Source organism: Bactrocera oleae, chromosome 4, assembly GCF_042242935.1.
Source record: "Bactrocera oleae isolate idBacOlea1 chromosome 4, idBacOlea1, whole genome shotgun sequence".
Lineage (NCBI taxonomy): Eukaryota > Metazoa > Arthropoda > Insecta > Diptera > Tephritidae > Bactrocera > Bactrocera oleae.
This window is the reverse complement of record NC_091538.1, coordinates 69,835,309-69,849,931: the sequence shown is the minus strand read 5'-3', so window position 1 is coordinate 69,849,931 and position 14,623 is coordinate 69,835,309. Positions and strand designations below refer to the sequence as shown.

Below are 14,623 nucleotides of genomic sequence, written 5' to 3'. Positions count from 1 at the left end.
TTTTTGACAGTGAGAGCCTTAATAATTTTAATACAAAAATATATTTACCTATGAAATTATTATTTCTAGTTTTGCTAAAATGTATTCAAATTAAAATTGTGTATAAATTATTTTTGAATTATTTTTTAAACTGAAACAATTTCTTATTGACAAAAACTTTGATTTTTTTTTAGCTTTTTAGTATTTTTATTTAATATTAGCTGTCTTCAATTTGTCATCTGCAAAGTATGCGGATACCTCATTAAAATGGTATAACTGCTATCTTCAACGCTACTAAACTTACTTTTACATGGTTTAGACCGATTTACTATTGCGAATAGCTCAAATGACTAACGAAAATACAATTTTTATTATTTTAAAAACTTAAGATTATAATAGTTTATGGAACACAAAACTAAAGGGTTACTAAAACGTTTTGTCAAGCGGAAAAAATAATTTGTTAACCATGAAAGGTTCGTAGGACAATTGCGCATGCGTCATAGAAGATGTTAGCGCAGCGTTGCACAACAAGTGTTGCCAGTTTGTTTGAACACTCATATAGTTTGTTCGATTGGCTACTCTCAAACGCTTGGTAAATCGAAGTCAGCTATTAATAATGATAGTACTTTATCTTAAATTGTAGAACTTTTTTTTTTGCTGTATAATATAAAAAAAAATATATATATACAAAAAATACAAAAAAATTAATTTTAGTAATTTGACGCATACATTGTCTTAAAAAGCATTACATAATTCAAATCAAATTTATTATACAGCTTAGTTTTTTATAAAAAATTATTTAAGAGACTTCGGAAAGAAAAAATGGAACTTATGTTTTAAGATTTCAAATAGAAAATATGTTTAATTTAAATTTAAAACGTTTCAAACTAAAACAATTTTATTATTTTATAATTTTTGGGTATATTATTGTTGTTTAAAAAGTTTTCGTCGACTATTTAAGTGTACATTTTTTGTGGCAGATTTATTTTTATATGATTAAAAATATTTATAATTTAAATTAAAATGAAAAAAAAAATTAATTAAACTTAGTTATTTTAATTCATAAAATTAATTTTATTTAAAATAATTAGTTTAAATAATTATTTAATTAATTTTTTTAAATTAATTTAATTTAATTTTGTTAAATTTTTGATTTTAATTTCTTACAAATTTTGCACATGTTTTAGCGCAAACTTCATTCACATTCTATAAAAAAATATTTTTATATTTAATTTCATATATTATAAATTTTTTAAATGTATAAAAAATCGATTTTCCAAAGGTTGTGCTTTCCTGAAACTATTGTCAAAAACCAAGATTTTAACCAGTTTGCTAACCTTCAATTCGGTCAGTTAACTTAAACTTAATATGTGGAAGTCAAATATTTACTTTCAACTATAAATTTGTGGTTATTATTTTCCGAATTCTTTAGGCATGCACTTTTCGATCAGATAGAATATTATAATAGTTCAGCATGGAAGATTTCGACTCAAAATGCATTAAGTATGATTCCGAAGTGGTGGCGAGTATTTTAATTATAATATATTGTTGATTCACGAATATTTAAATTTTCTTCAAATTAAATATTCTTTTATGGCGCTGATTAAACTCCATAATAACTTTTATTAAAGCTTTAAACTCATTAAAATGCATAATATATATACATATACCTATATATATGGTATATAGAGGAATATGTTTTGCAATGAGCTAATTAGAATTTTGTTTAACCAAAAATCCGAATTTTATTATTTCATTAAAGCGCATAAATTGAAGCGGGCGATAAAAAAAAGAAATATCTATAAAAATGTGTACATATGTATATTGTATGTACTTTATACATAAAGCAACAAGTGCATTTGGAACGACATTTGGCAAAGCGAGAGGCACTAGCAACAAAAAAACAAACAAACAGTTGAAATAAAAGCTACAAAATTCAAGCAAATCAAAGAGAATTTATAGCCGCGAGTGGGCAGCGGCGGACAAGTGGTGTTCCAGCGACCAGCGACGACGTCACAAACAACCTTGACTATTAACAAGCAGATGCGACGAGAACGCTTTAGAACAACGAAAACACACAAGCACACACATATACGCATATTTTATATAACATAATAGCCGCAAGCATCAGAGGGGGCAACAAGAAAAACGAAAACGAAACAAGAATAACTATTGTTAGCATATTTATTATCGACAGCAGATCGCCTCGACAGCAAATAACCAAATTGCCAACACATTACCATCGATTATGAGCTGTTTTATATACATTTAAATATATGTGTATAGAAATAGTTATATAAATGTTGTTTTCTTGTTGCTCTTCTAGAATTATGCTAAATTCTTTAATTTGTTTGAGGAAGAGTTATAATAATCGCATAAAACGTAAAAAAAAAAATCATATTTAAATAAAAACTCAACCACAACAACAACTAAGCAAAAGTTGTTGGCAGCGGCGGGAATTAACTATTCAAATGCGCGTTGATCGAAAACGATCTGAGGCGTTTCGAAGGCGGCGCAACGAATTGGCGATTTTTTAAAAAGTGAAACTGTTTTCTCGCTTCGTATTTGGCGCGTTCTAATTTTTCGTTAGTTAGTTTAGAAGTTAGGGCAGTTTTATGGCACTACTGATTTTTGTTTGTTTGTTGGTTGCTATATATGTGTATAGGTTTGGTTGTCGAAGAAGTTGGGAGTAGAAACGAAGAAGATGCTGTAGAAGCTTAGAAAGCTTTTAATTTTGTTCAATATTCAAGTTGTTTTTGGATTTCGTAAATAAATTGCAAAAAATTGTTTATTCTCTGCTTAAAACTGTTTGGGTTTAAGAAAAAAGTAACAAAAAAATGGTTCTTCAAAATATGGCTGTTAGAGAGTACCAAGTAAGCGTTATAGTAGTTGGACTTAAAATTTTGAAATTAGCCTATTTGCTAGTCCTGTGAACTTTGAAAGATTCAACTTTTTATAAATAATTTGATGCATGGTAAATTAGGTATAAGCAATTTTCTATTAATAAATATATAGTGATATGTAATTTTACGTCCAAAATCGTTTATAAAATGACAAAAATGGATAATCCTTGAAAATTTAACATTTTTGTTTAAACAAAATTTTTAAAATTTTTTTGTCTACTTAATTCAAAAACCAAATAAATTTTCTAAAGAAGCGATAAATTTAATAACCTCTCAGATGACAAAGCTGTATGCCAATTAAAATTTCAATCAAGCGATAAACACCATTAAAAAACAATTGAAATTATTTATTTTTAAAAGATTGCAATTAAAACTTAGAAGCGTCATGTACCGTTATGCAGAAGTTTGCTGAAAACACAATTCTATTATACAAATTGAATAAGAAAAAATTCAATACCAATTAAAATTTTTTTTAGGCATTTTTACAAGCACATACCTTTTCCTATACTTCACAGCACATACAAACACACACATACACACCAAAACATACAGGAACACCCTGCACCTATTCATTGCCAACAGAGTTGATGGCTGTTTTATTTTATTGCTTATACCATTTACATCACTTCTGCGCCATCGACGACACTAAATAGCGCTAAACGATACATAATTATCCGCAACTGCCAAAATGTTAACCGCAACAATAACAAGAATAACAACCAACCAACTAGCAGAAAACAAATCGCAAAAATTTAAGAAAAAATGAAAATAAAAATTTATAATAATCGCGAAAGCATGCACGCACACTTCCATGCGGCTCATTGACTTCGCTGTGCCATTGATGGCACGAAAGACTTGAGCGACGAACGCGCTACACCCGCACAGCGCTGCTCGTTCGGGACCGAAGCGTGAAAGACTTAAGCGCCGAACTTGTTTTCGGAGTACACTTTAGTGTGTTGTGCTGCCGTTGTTGTTGCAACACCACCCGCACAACAAACGCTTGGAGTCACAACAATGAAATGTTTTTTTTTGTTATTTTTATTGTGTTTCGCGGCACTGCAGAGGCGCTAAAGTCAAGCGCCAAAAAGCACAATGAAGGGGCCGCCAACCGACAGCGTGCGAGCAACAATGCACAATAACAAAAATATCGCACGCGATGTGCTATGCAACATACATGCAGCACAGTGGCAACATGCAGTTGTTGTTGCTTTTGTGCTTATATAATTGTTAAGAGCCCTCTTGTTAGGCTGCCGTATCGCTGCTCTTCCTGTGTTTCTGATTGGTTGCTTGCAATTTGGACACTTGAAAGCATTTTGTGGCGTAGTTATGAGGCGCAAATGATTTTGCTGAAATTTCAGAATTTATTTTTCGTCAAACATTTGAATAACTCGCTTGTTTTGAGTTTTGGGCTACATGTGGCAATGTTGATTTATTGGCTATATCGCTGCCTCTGACCTGCCTTGAGCCTTCGCGCATTTGAATATGTTCGATTTTTTTTGTAATTGTTCTTGCCTTTAGCTATTTGCTGCTCTCTGATATTTGCAATTTTTGGCTAATTGCCACTTTGACACCTGACATCGTTGTTTGCCGTAGCATGCAGGTGGCGCACTAGTGTTGCATGTTGGCTGATTTCACCTCCTTTCCGCGCTACAAGCTGTGAATTATTTCTCACGTTATCGCTCTTTGCAATCAGTCATTACGGCTGCGCGCGCTTTAACTTAGCGGTTTGAATAAATGTTAACTAATTTCTTGGTTTGGCTTTTTATTGGTCTGGCTGCACTCTAAATTGTATAGGTATATGTATATAAGTGTGTGTGTTGCTTTAATTGTTTTCGAAATTTTGTCGGAAATTAATTGAAATCGATTTTGCGCCAATTTATTTGTCGCTGATTTTAAATTAAAATTGCCGTTATGTGAGAATTAAAACTTTCGGAAAAATTTTTGTTTGTGAAAAAATGTTATTGTTCATGAAAAATATAAATTAAATAAAATAAAACAAAATAAAATATGACATAAAAAAATTAAATTATACTAAAATAAAATAAATTGAATTAAAATATAAATAAAATAAATTGAAATTAAATAAAATAAAACAAAATAAAAGAAAATAAAATAAAATAGAATAAAATAAAATAATAAAATATAATAATAAAATAGAATAAAGTAAAATGAAATAAAATAATATGATATAAAATATGTAAAATGAAAAAAAAACCGCTGTAAAAAGCTCCGAATTTTGTGTTTAAGCATTTGAATTTATATATTATTTTTTATATTCTCTGTGAAACTTATTTATTTCGTCTAGATTCTGGCTCAGATAATTCGGGTGAGTCATTGCTTTTTTCTTTGGCAACTTGCATAAGCTTTTGGAACAAGCCTTGGCATTTTTCAGAACTCGTTCTAGAACTATAGACTTAGGATGATAATTTGACCAAGCATTATTTTATCGGAATATTAAGAGGTGCCTGTCGATTTTTAAAAATTAAACAAAAATTGTTCTCAGTCTCATAACAATTTTCCAAATAGTTTTGTATTCAAAGGAAAAATTTTTACATAACAAAATCATATGAATTTATATATTTCTATGTCAATCCGTCTAAAATTTGTAAGCTCATATTGTTGACGAAAAAAGTGCTAAACAAGTGTTTACTTTATTGTATAATTGAATTATATATTTATTTTTACGAAAAATTTATTGATTTTGTTATTTTTTATGTGTATATTTTTTTAAAGTTTTAAAGTTTTAAAATTTTAATTTAATGATCGATTGAAGAAATTGTTTGATGAAATTTTCTCTCTCAAAAAAAAAAACAAATGTTTTCAAGTATAAAAATTAAGAACTCTGAAAATTTTATATTTTTTTGAAATTTTCTCACAATTGTCTATATACAAGAATTATATTTAAGTATGAAAATTAAGTACTCTTATATGTATATAGTTGGATAGTGCTATGTCAGTGGGCTATATAGAAAATAATTATCAATATCTATCAATATGTATTTTAGAAAAAAATAAGAAAAGAGTTGTTTACTTGAATGTTTTACTACACTCCATGGATATATATATATATGTTATGTGTAATAGCTAATAATTTTTGTTTCGAATTTTTTCAAAATAATTTTTATTAATCAAAATGTAGAAATAGTAAAAGCAATGCTTCCAATTAGAACAAAAAACTAAAAACTCTGACAACAATTGCATTCTCTATAATAATAAATAATTTGTGAGTGTGTGTATCGACAGCTGCTCATTCAATCCCTCCATATTTAACACTTCATTTCAATATTCACTTTTATTAGAAAAAACCACAAACCTTTAATGCCTAATAAAAGATTTATCACAAACTCAAATTGGCAGATCACTAAGATCTTTGTAAATAAATGTAGTTTATATTATATTTTATATTTTTTTAAAAGCTTTGCAAGCGAAATTCCACGTGCTCGTGCCGCAGTAAACAATTTAAGTTGAAATATTGCAGCAATAATTGTTATTGTATTTAATTTTTATTTTCTTTTTTCTTTTGAGAAAATAATTTAACTTTTTTGCGCCAACTTTGGTTTACACGAATTTTCTATATTTTCTATATTCAACACGATGCCGCACAAACACGTAAACACTTTAAATTGCGATGCAGGTTTAATTTGAGAAGAATCTACGCAGTCAATTGCTAGCGCGATTGCTTAGTCACGTCTCGAAAATGTTTATAGATTTCAAATGGAAATAAAATAGACACAATAAAAATACTAGCGAACGCGTTCGTTAGTTATTTAGTGTTAAATTATAATGAAATTTGCGCGTTTAAATAATTCAATTATTAATTTATTATTTTTATTATTCTTAGGCGCGCTTTCATTCAAACAATTCGTAATTTTTTACAACACTCTTTCTAAGCTTTTCTAGTTTATTTTGTTCCAAGTTCACTTTATTCTTTTTATTTAATATTTTCAAATTTCAAATAACTTTTTTTTTTTGCACACGTGCATTTGCCTAGTTTAGAAGTATATAATATTTTTTGGAGGATACTTCAAGTTATACTTGTGTTCGCGACGCGCGTTCACACTGTTCTTGCGCTTCGTTCCTACACTTCTTTTCTCTTGTTCTTCCTGCAGCTAAGCACATCAGACGCTCGCATAATCGGTTAGCCAGTCGTTAGCGCATTAGTTTGTAACTCGCGGCGGCAATACGTTCATTCGTGCGCACTTGCCGAGTCGCGTAATTCTACAATGGCTAAAATCGCTAAGGCAGCTGAATGTCAGTTGGTTAGCAAGTCGAAAATAAAACGGCAAACGTGCCTTTCGATCATCGACGATGTACTCGCTTGCCTTTCGAGTGTAACTTAAGCGTAAGTAAACGCGCTACTAAAACTACAGGTACAACAAAACGTACTCTCGCACACGATCACGACCGACCTTGCTTCGTCAACACTGTGTGACACACTGAAGCTAAAGTCGTAGCTGTAAACTGTATGCGAGCAGCGCGCAAGTCGCACCACCACCACCACCACCGGCACTAACAACAACCAACCATACGATCTGCCGACCAGGTATGGTCACAGATGCGCTATGGCAATGGAAGCAGCAAACAGACCGTGAAAACAGTGGTGGAAGCAAGCAATCTACACCCTGTGCGTTGCGTCTTCTTCAGTACTGCTTCTGCTGCGCGCTTACCTGGTTGGCTAGCTTCCACCGCGTTTGTTCGCCGCTTCGTATTGCTCGGCTGCCACTGTCCGCTTGCGTGTCATTTCAAGTTCGAACGCCAACACGTTGCTTATAATATAGCTACATGCTTTCTTATGGATCGCGCGCTCTTCGAACTGTTAAGTTTGCGACGCGGGTGCCTTTGGTTCTTGATATCGAACTTCCGCAGCGTTGCGCTCGGTCCAGGAAGTAACGCGAGCCGCTGCTTAGCGCGATGTGGTGTTCTGCCGCTGATGGTAGGGCGCAACTATACCGGAAGTTTTTAAATAATGTGCCTGTGGTGGTGCTTGGTAAAGCTTATTGTGGCTTAATGTTTGCATATGGCCGCATATGCCATAGGAAGGAGAAAACTGGAGCAGGAAGCGCATGTCTAAAAGGCAGCGGTAAAGGCGTGCAAAAAACTGCATGTGAAGTTAATATATCTACTGCAATGTGTGTAAATATTTATATTAATTTTTTATAATATTCCTACTTATAATGCTTTCAATTCATATAAGTTATTTTTCCTTAAGCGCATGTTGGGACATGAAGTTTACACGACTAGCGTGGGAATAATGATAATTTTAGAAAGTTCTCTTTATGCAATGTCTTTTTTATTATTTTTCTTCTCTTATCAGTCATTTGGTAATTGACCAAGAGCTTTTAATTTGAGTTTTTTATGTCTTTCTCTTTATGCTTTCACTAAAAGCTTTCAAAGCTCTTGGTCGAACCGCAACTTTAGTGGCCAAAACTCACACAATAGTTCAATCGGTATAGCTTCAAAAGCTCCAGGGCAATATTCTAAACATTAATCAGTATGAAATTTGATCCTATTTAGATTGGAAGTATAAATTCAATTAAATGTTAGGAAAATTTTTTGTATTAAGATTTTTACTTCAAAAGCTCTGTTAAGTTTAAAAGCTCAGTGAAAGCACTATATTGTAAAAACTTCAACAGTTTAGAAATATCTAAGCAGTTGGAGTTTATAAAAGATCCAGGAGGGGAAACTTACAGTACAAAAGTTAAGAGAAAATTTTATTTCACATCTTTAAGTTCTATCATTAAAAGTATGGAATATCTCAAGTTATTGATTGGTAGGCTACTTTCTTGAATTTTTACTCGACTTTAAGTAAACACAACATTTTGATAACACTTTTCTTATCACGTCAAACTACTTACACGCAATACCAAATTTGTTTTTATCAATTTGTTCGAAGTAAGCCTTAATCCCAATTATCCAAACGCCTACGCTAACAGAAAGCAACAACACTACGCGCTAAGCAACCACATCAAACTTGTTCGAACCATACCGAACAGGCCGAGCGCACATGCAGAAAACAACTTGTGAAATTCAAACCAGACAACGCATGCTTGAGTTTGATCGTAAACGATATTCAAAGTAGAATCGACGATCGATCGTGTGGTGTTGACTTAGAGACCGACGATAAACGAACCACCATATCAGAGCAAATACGTGTGAGTGCGACGCTGAATGCAAGAAACAACACACGAAAAAGAGACGCATAGAGTAGACAACGAGATCATATGTGCGATCTTGTTGAAAAGGCAGCCTGAAACAGCTAATGGGACACACAAATGCAAAAGATAATGAAAAACACACGCACACTTCTCGGTGTGTGTGGTTGTGCAAAATCAACATAGCTATTTACAAGTGTAGATATGCATGGTGCGATGGATGAATGAATGAGCGCGAAATTGTCGAGGCTTCTAACCAGTTGGACACAACAGATGGCGTATAACAGTTGACAAATATACTCACAAGCACACGAACTACTCACAAGCCTCACATACACACACACACATATGAACGCAAACTAGTGCCGTATAACAGTTGCGCCGTTGGCATTGCAAGCCACAAGCCCGCCAGCCAATAGAACGCTTCGGCGCATGCACGGCGGACACTAACACTAATGCTGCGCTAACGCATGCGCACAAAACACAAGCACAGCTGATGATGGTCGGACCAATTGCAAACGTTGGAGCGACTATTAGATGATAATAGAGCTGACAATAGAGAGCGGGCAACCCAGGGGGGTTGGCGACCATATTGTAGTGCGCGACAAGGCGGCGACGTTGGACAATGGCGATAGCGCAGCTTTAGCCACGCTTTGCTTTTGAAAATTAAACAGAAAAGAGTGAACATACACACAAACATATGCACGAAGCTTAGCTGAGGGGTTGTGGTGACAAGATGGGATTGAAAACGCACGCGCACTGTGGGGAACACTCATGCGTGTGCGTAACGCACTTTGCGCCGCTCATGCGCACAACTTGCAATGGACGCCAACTGATGCACTCTCACTTCAGCAACAACATAATAGAGAAAAAAAAACAACGCAATAACACAAATACATTGACAAGTGAATATATACTAACGCTAACGCATAGCGTGCCCAGTGGCAATACCAGCGGATTGGGGGCCAAGTACTTTGGGTTCGCTGCAACGCACTCACCTTGGTTCCGCCGTGCTGCTGATGATGTGCTGTGCCGCTTATCACGCCACCATTGGTGATGCTGTTCGTCGCATCGACGATGGTGCTGTTGACGCCGCTTTTCGGCTCCTTGCGTAGATCTTCCGGTTCGCGTTTGATGCTGATCGTCTGTTGAGCTTGTTGTTGTTGCGCTTGACGCTGCTGCTCGGCGGTGACCACTACAGCTGTGGCGCCACCAGCTGCCGCTGCTGCTGCGGTGGCCGCTGCCACAATTGCCGAGTGCTGTGAGATGGTTGTTGGTGTTGTGGCTGCGTTGCCGTTGCCACCAGCCGCCGATGGGTGTGAACCAAGCAGCAGGCCTTGGAATTCATTTTGCGATAGGCCGGATACGTCCAGAGGTGTGGTTTGCCCATTCAACTTGTTGTTGCCGGCCGTTGGTGTGCTGCAAAGGAATCGCAGAAGAGAAAAGAGGAAATTAGAAAATAGCAAGCATAATTAGATAAGTAAATAAGTTAATAAGTAAACTGCGTGAGCGAGTTTCATACTGCTAAGCAACCCTGTTCTGGTATCGTCTGGGTTGGTTTGTTACATGTTGCAGCTGTTGCATGCGCGACAAATTGACAATTGGCTGTTGCAATCAACGCGCGTTAAAAGTGCAATTGGCGTACTCTTTCCTGCCGCTGATAACAATTTTCCATTTGTATTTGACTAATGGCTGTTGCTTTGTCCTCACGTCGGTCTTTGTTTTTCGTCGCCGCCGTTTAACGGTTAGTCACGGACATGTACAAGTGTTATTGCTCTTGAATGTTGCTGACGCGTGCGCAAATTTGTGGCGCTGTGCAAAATTAGTGCAATGGACTTTGGAACTTTGCACTTTAAAATGAATGGACAGAATTATGGGTGCAAATAATATTTAAAAAAATAAAAAAAAATTTATTAAAAATAAAAATGTATTCTTATATACTAAGCAGACAAGTTTACTTATGTAGAGTTACTAAAAAATATTAAATATTTGTATTTGCTAAACAGGTTGTTTATGTCTATTGCGAAAAGAGAGTTCGCTAAACTCTTTATGCGTGCTAAGGACCTGTTATTGCGAAAAAAGGGAATATTTAAATTTGCTTCTACAAAGCTAATGGCTAAGAATTATTGAAAGACCATGACAGTGGACATGTGTTAAAATAAAAAAAAAATTTCCGATACGTATAAAGTTTTGTGTTAAACTTATAATTATATAATTGGATTTGTGAAGTAGTAAAAATTTATTCGAGGACCGAGGGCTTGTTCTTTCATAATGATCGCTTTTATTTTAATATGGAAAATATTAAAAATTCAAATTAAACAAAAAATGTTTATATCTTTCCATTCATTGTTCAAACTCCGAAACTAATACTAATAATATTCATTACAGTTTCTAGCAGAAAATACTCTATTTTTATAAAACCTACATATACGTATATATTTTTGCTTATATTATATATGACGCTTATGCCTTTGTTAAATTCTTGATGGAGCTTCTTTCTAAACAAGTGGTGAACAACTTCACTTACTGTTTATCGACACCAAAAATTATGTTTAAATCGACTTCGACTGGCTTAATAAATTTAATTTAATTTAGTTTATACTGAAACTTTTGAAAATGGTAAAAAGTGAGAATTATAATAGTAGGATTAAACTCATTGGAAAAGGAAATGAATATAACAAAAATTAAAGAAAAAATAATTTATGGGTGCACTGAGGTCAGGAAGTGGAAAGGAGGGAGAGTGGTTGAGTTTTTACAGGTATAAAACGGTTTATCTCGATTTCCGGAAAAACTAAAAGTCTTATGGAGACAAGTTTTACAACTTTTGTGTTCACACTTTTTCCACATAATTTCAAAATTTACGTAAAAAATCAATGTACCAAGTTTTATATTTTTTTATTTTTATCTTTTACATAATAACTTTTCTTTTAGGAAATTTTTGGTAAACTAACCTTCTTATGTTCCAATACACGGTTTTTTTTTTTTTGTTTTTTTTTTTTACTTTTTCTACCTATTTTGACTTGTTATCGGAAAAGAAGCTTAATTTGCAATCGAAAATTCGCACAAGCAAAATGTCTGCTTCTTCAACAAGATTGGTGAGAGTTTTCTCCTATGAAATCTCTACTTTCTTTACTTTGGTATAAAAAAATCAAAAATTCCTATGGTAAGATTTCTCCGAAAATGCCAAAAATGCCAAAAAAGTTCAAAATTTTTACTTTTTCACGCCTTTTAGCTTTCGGAAGGTTTTGATTTAAAGGAGAAATCGAAACGACGTCTCATGAACAGCGCTTGTATTTAACCCTTCCTATCCAGCAATCCATTTTCTCTTATACTAGCATATCGAACACCGTGTGAGATATTTCGTCTCAATGAATCAAGCGCAATTCACTAGCATTTTGTTATCGTTAGTGCGTTCCGACATTCTGTCGATTCTGTCTGCCCTAGCAATACTTTTGTCCCAGTACTGAATTCCAATTTTATAAAAAATTTAATTTTTTCACCTGTGTTACGTCCATACTTATATTACTAAACGATTGTGTAGATTTTGTGGATTTTGCGTGTTTGCTTTATTCCTTAACTATTCATTGCTTTATGACAATTAGTCTAAGAAAGATCTTATACACTAACACCATCGGGGACCCGAATAATAAGGCCCGTCTCTAAGTCTATCTATGAACTTTTTGCATCTGTTTAAGCAACCATTTTCTCTTGAGGCAAGGGATTACCTCCTTTTCCGCATAACTTCGGACTAGAATTCTGACTAATAATTAGAGATTTTCTTAAATATCTGCCTATACACCAAGCTGTTATGCAATTTTTATTCATTATTGAAATTTTCTTGAGAATAATTGTAAGAGAACTATGAGTTAGACTAAACTGCATTATGAAATATATATGTTTTATAATCGAGAGAGACTCGAAACACCATAATGACAAGGTAAGTCTGTTCCAATAGTTCACCAACGATTTATTCTAAAATCCATAACCCCTGAGCGGCGCGTTCAACCACAAGTGTTGCAATTTAACCGTCAGCTCATTGCACAACAACAAATACAGCAGTTAGTGCAATAATAACAACAGGTATCCTGCTGTTACAAACAAAAGACTCTACTGGCTGTTGCTGCTGCACTTTGCGGTCACGCTGCCTGCAACAACGGTAACCGCGTACACTTTGCTCGCCTGCCACATTCATGTTGTAAATGTGATTGCGACACCTAAGCCACTGCAATTGCAGCAAATCAACAACAGCAAGTGTCTGCCTAACTAAGGCGCAACACTCCTGCTTGCCTGCTGGTTTTTTGGTGTTTCCGCGGAACCTGTTGCCAGGCGCTGGACACGCTTCGCTGCACTTGAATTGTAAATGCTTATGCACATTTGTGGTTTGTGCAACGGCAAATTGGTGGCAAAGGAGTTTTTTGCATAGAAAATGTAAAAAAACATATTGCATCAGTTGGTTATTCAGTTGCCAGTTCCATTGTTGTTCTTATTGCCCGCTTTGTGGAGCTTGCAATTTCGTACGGCAGCGGTGGCGTTAAATTGTTGGCGCGTGCGCGCAATTTTCTTGTTTTTCTCCTTTTTTTCCAGATTTATGTTTTTGTTTATGAGGCGCCGCTGTTTACCGTACATTTTTGTTGCTTTCAACACGTTCTCCCACTACTTCAGAATGCTAAACAAAGTATATGCCCATTTTGTTGTTCTGTTACTGTAATTGTTCTGGTTGCGGTTGTTAAGTACTCGCGCGTTTAGTGCCAGCGTCAATCCTGTTTCAAAGCGCGCGCGCGTGCTATGCTCAATGCTTAATAGCAGTGCAGCACAGCAAACAATTCGGCGCGCACATGCGCTTTACGCCGTGCATTGCTCGGCGCTCTGATTGATTTTGCGCACTCGTTTCGCGTAAGCAACAACATCGCTTATTCCTGTTGTTCCTGTCATGCTTCGCGCTGTACGCTGTTGTTATTATTGTTGTTCTACCACTTTAGTTGTTACTGTTCTGCTCGCTTGTTTATTCCAATTCCAGTTCTAGGTATATTTGTAATTCCGATTTTTTTTTGTTGCTGATTTTTGAATGCAGATTCAGCCAGTTTTTCTGCCTTCCTGACAAGCCACAAGCCACCTCGCAGCCATATGCCGCCTTGCTGGTGTGTAAGAACGTGTGTTCTGCATGTTCCTGCATGTTGTTGTGCGGTGTTATACACTTAAGCATATTGTTGTTGGCGTCGCGCAAGTTTTCGAGCTGGGAGGCGTGCAAGTGCACGCGCGAAGACACCTGTTCTCTGGCGCCGTCACAAATGTGTTCGACAACAAGTTAATCAACGACGGTGGTGGCGATGGTGCGACTGGGCAAATCGAAAGGATTAATAGACTGGTTTAGTTGAAGCCGAAAATGATGTACGAACATTCGAAGAAGGAATGAGACACAAAAAAGGTGTATATGAATTATTGAATTAATAGTGGTTGTTGTAGATTAAATTCGGGTTGAGCGCGGGACTGCCATGCAGAGATTCTTTTTTTTTTGACTGCGGAAATTTTTCGATAGGAGATTTGATTTGTCGCGGTGTTCGTGTTTGAAACATGAAAGATCCTTACAGA

General features: G+C 34.9%; 1 protein-coding gene across 5 annotated transcripts in view; it reads right to left on the bottom strand.

Annotated features, from left to right (window-relative positions):
* The window catches only part of grh (grainy head), a 207,590-nt gene that overhangs the window by 61,569 nt on the left and 131,398 nt on the right, over positions 1 to 14,623 (bottom strand). For all 5 annotated transcript variants that reach the window (XM_070108292.1, XM_070108288.1, XM_070108289.1 and 2 more), the window contains exon 4: positions 10,033 to 10,453. In XM_070108292.1, coding sequence (XP_069964393.1) covers positions 10,033 to 10,453 — 421 coding nt within the window. The remainder of the gene's footprint in view (positions 1 to 10,032; positions 10,454 to 14,623) is intronic.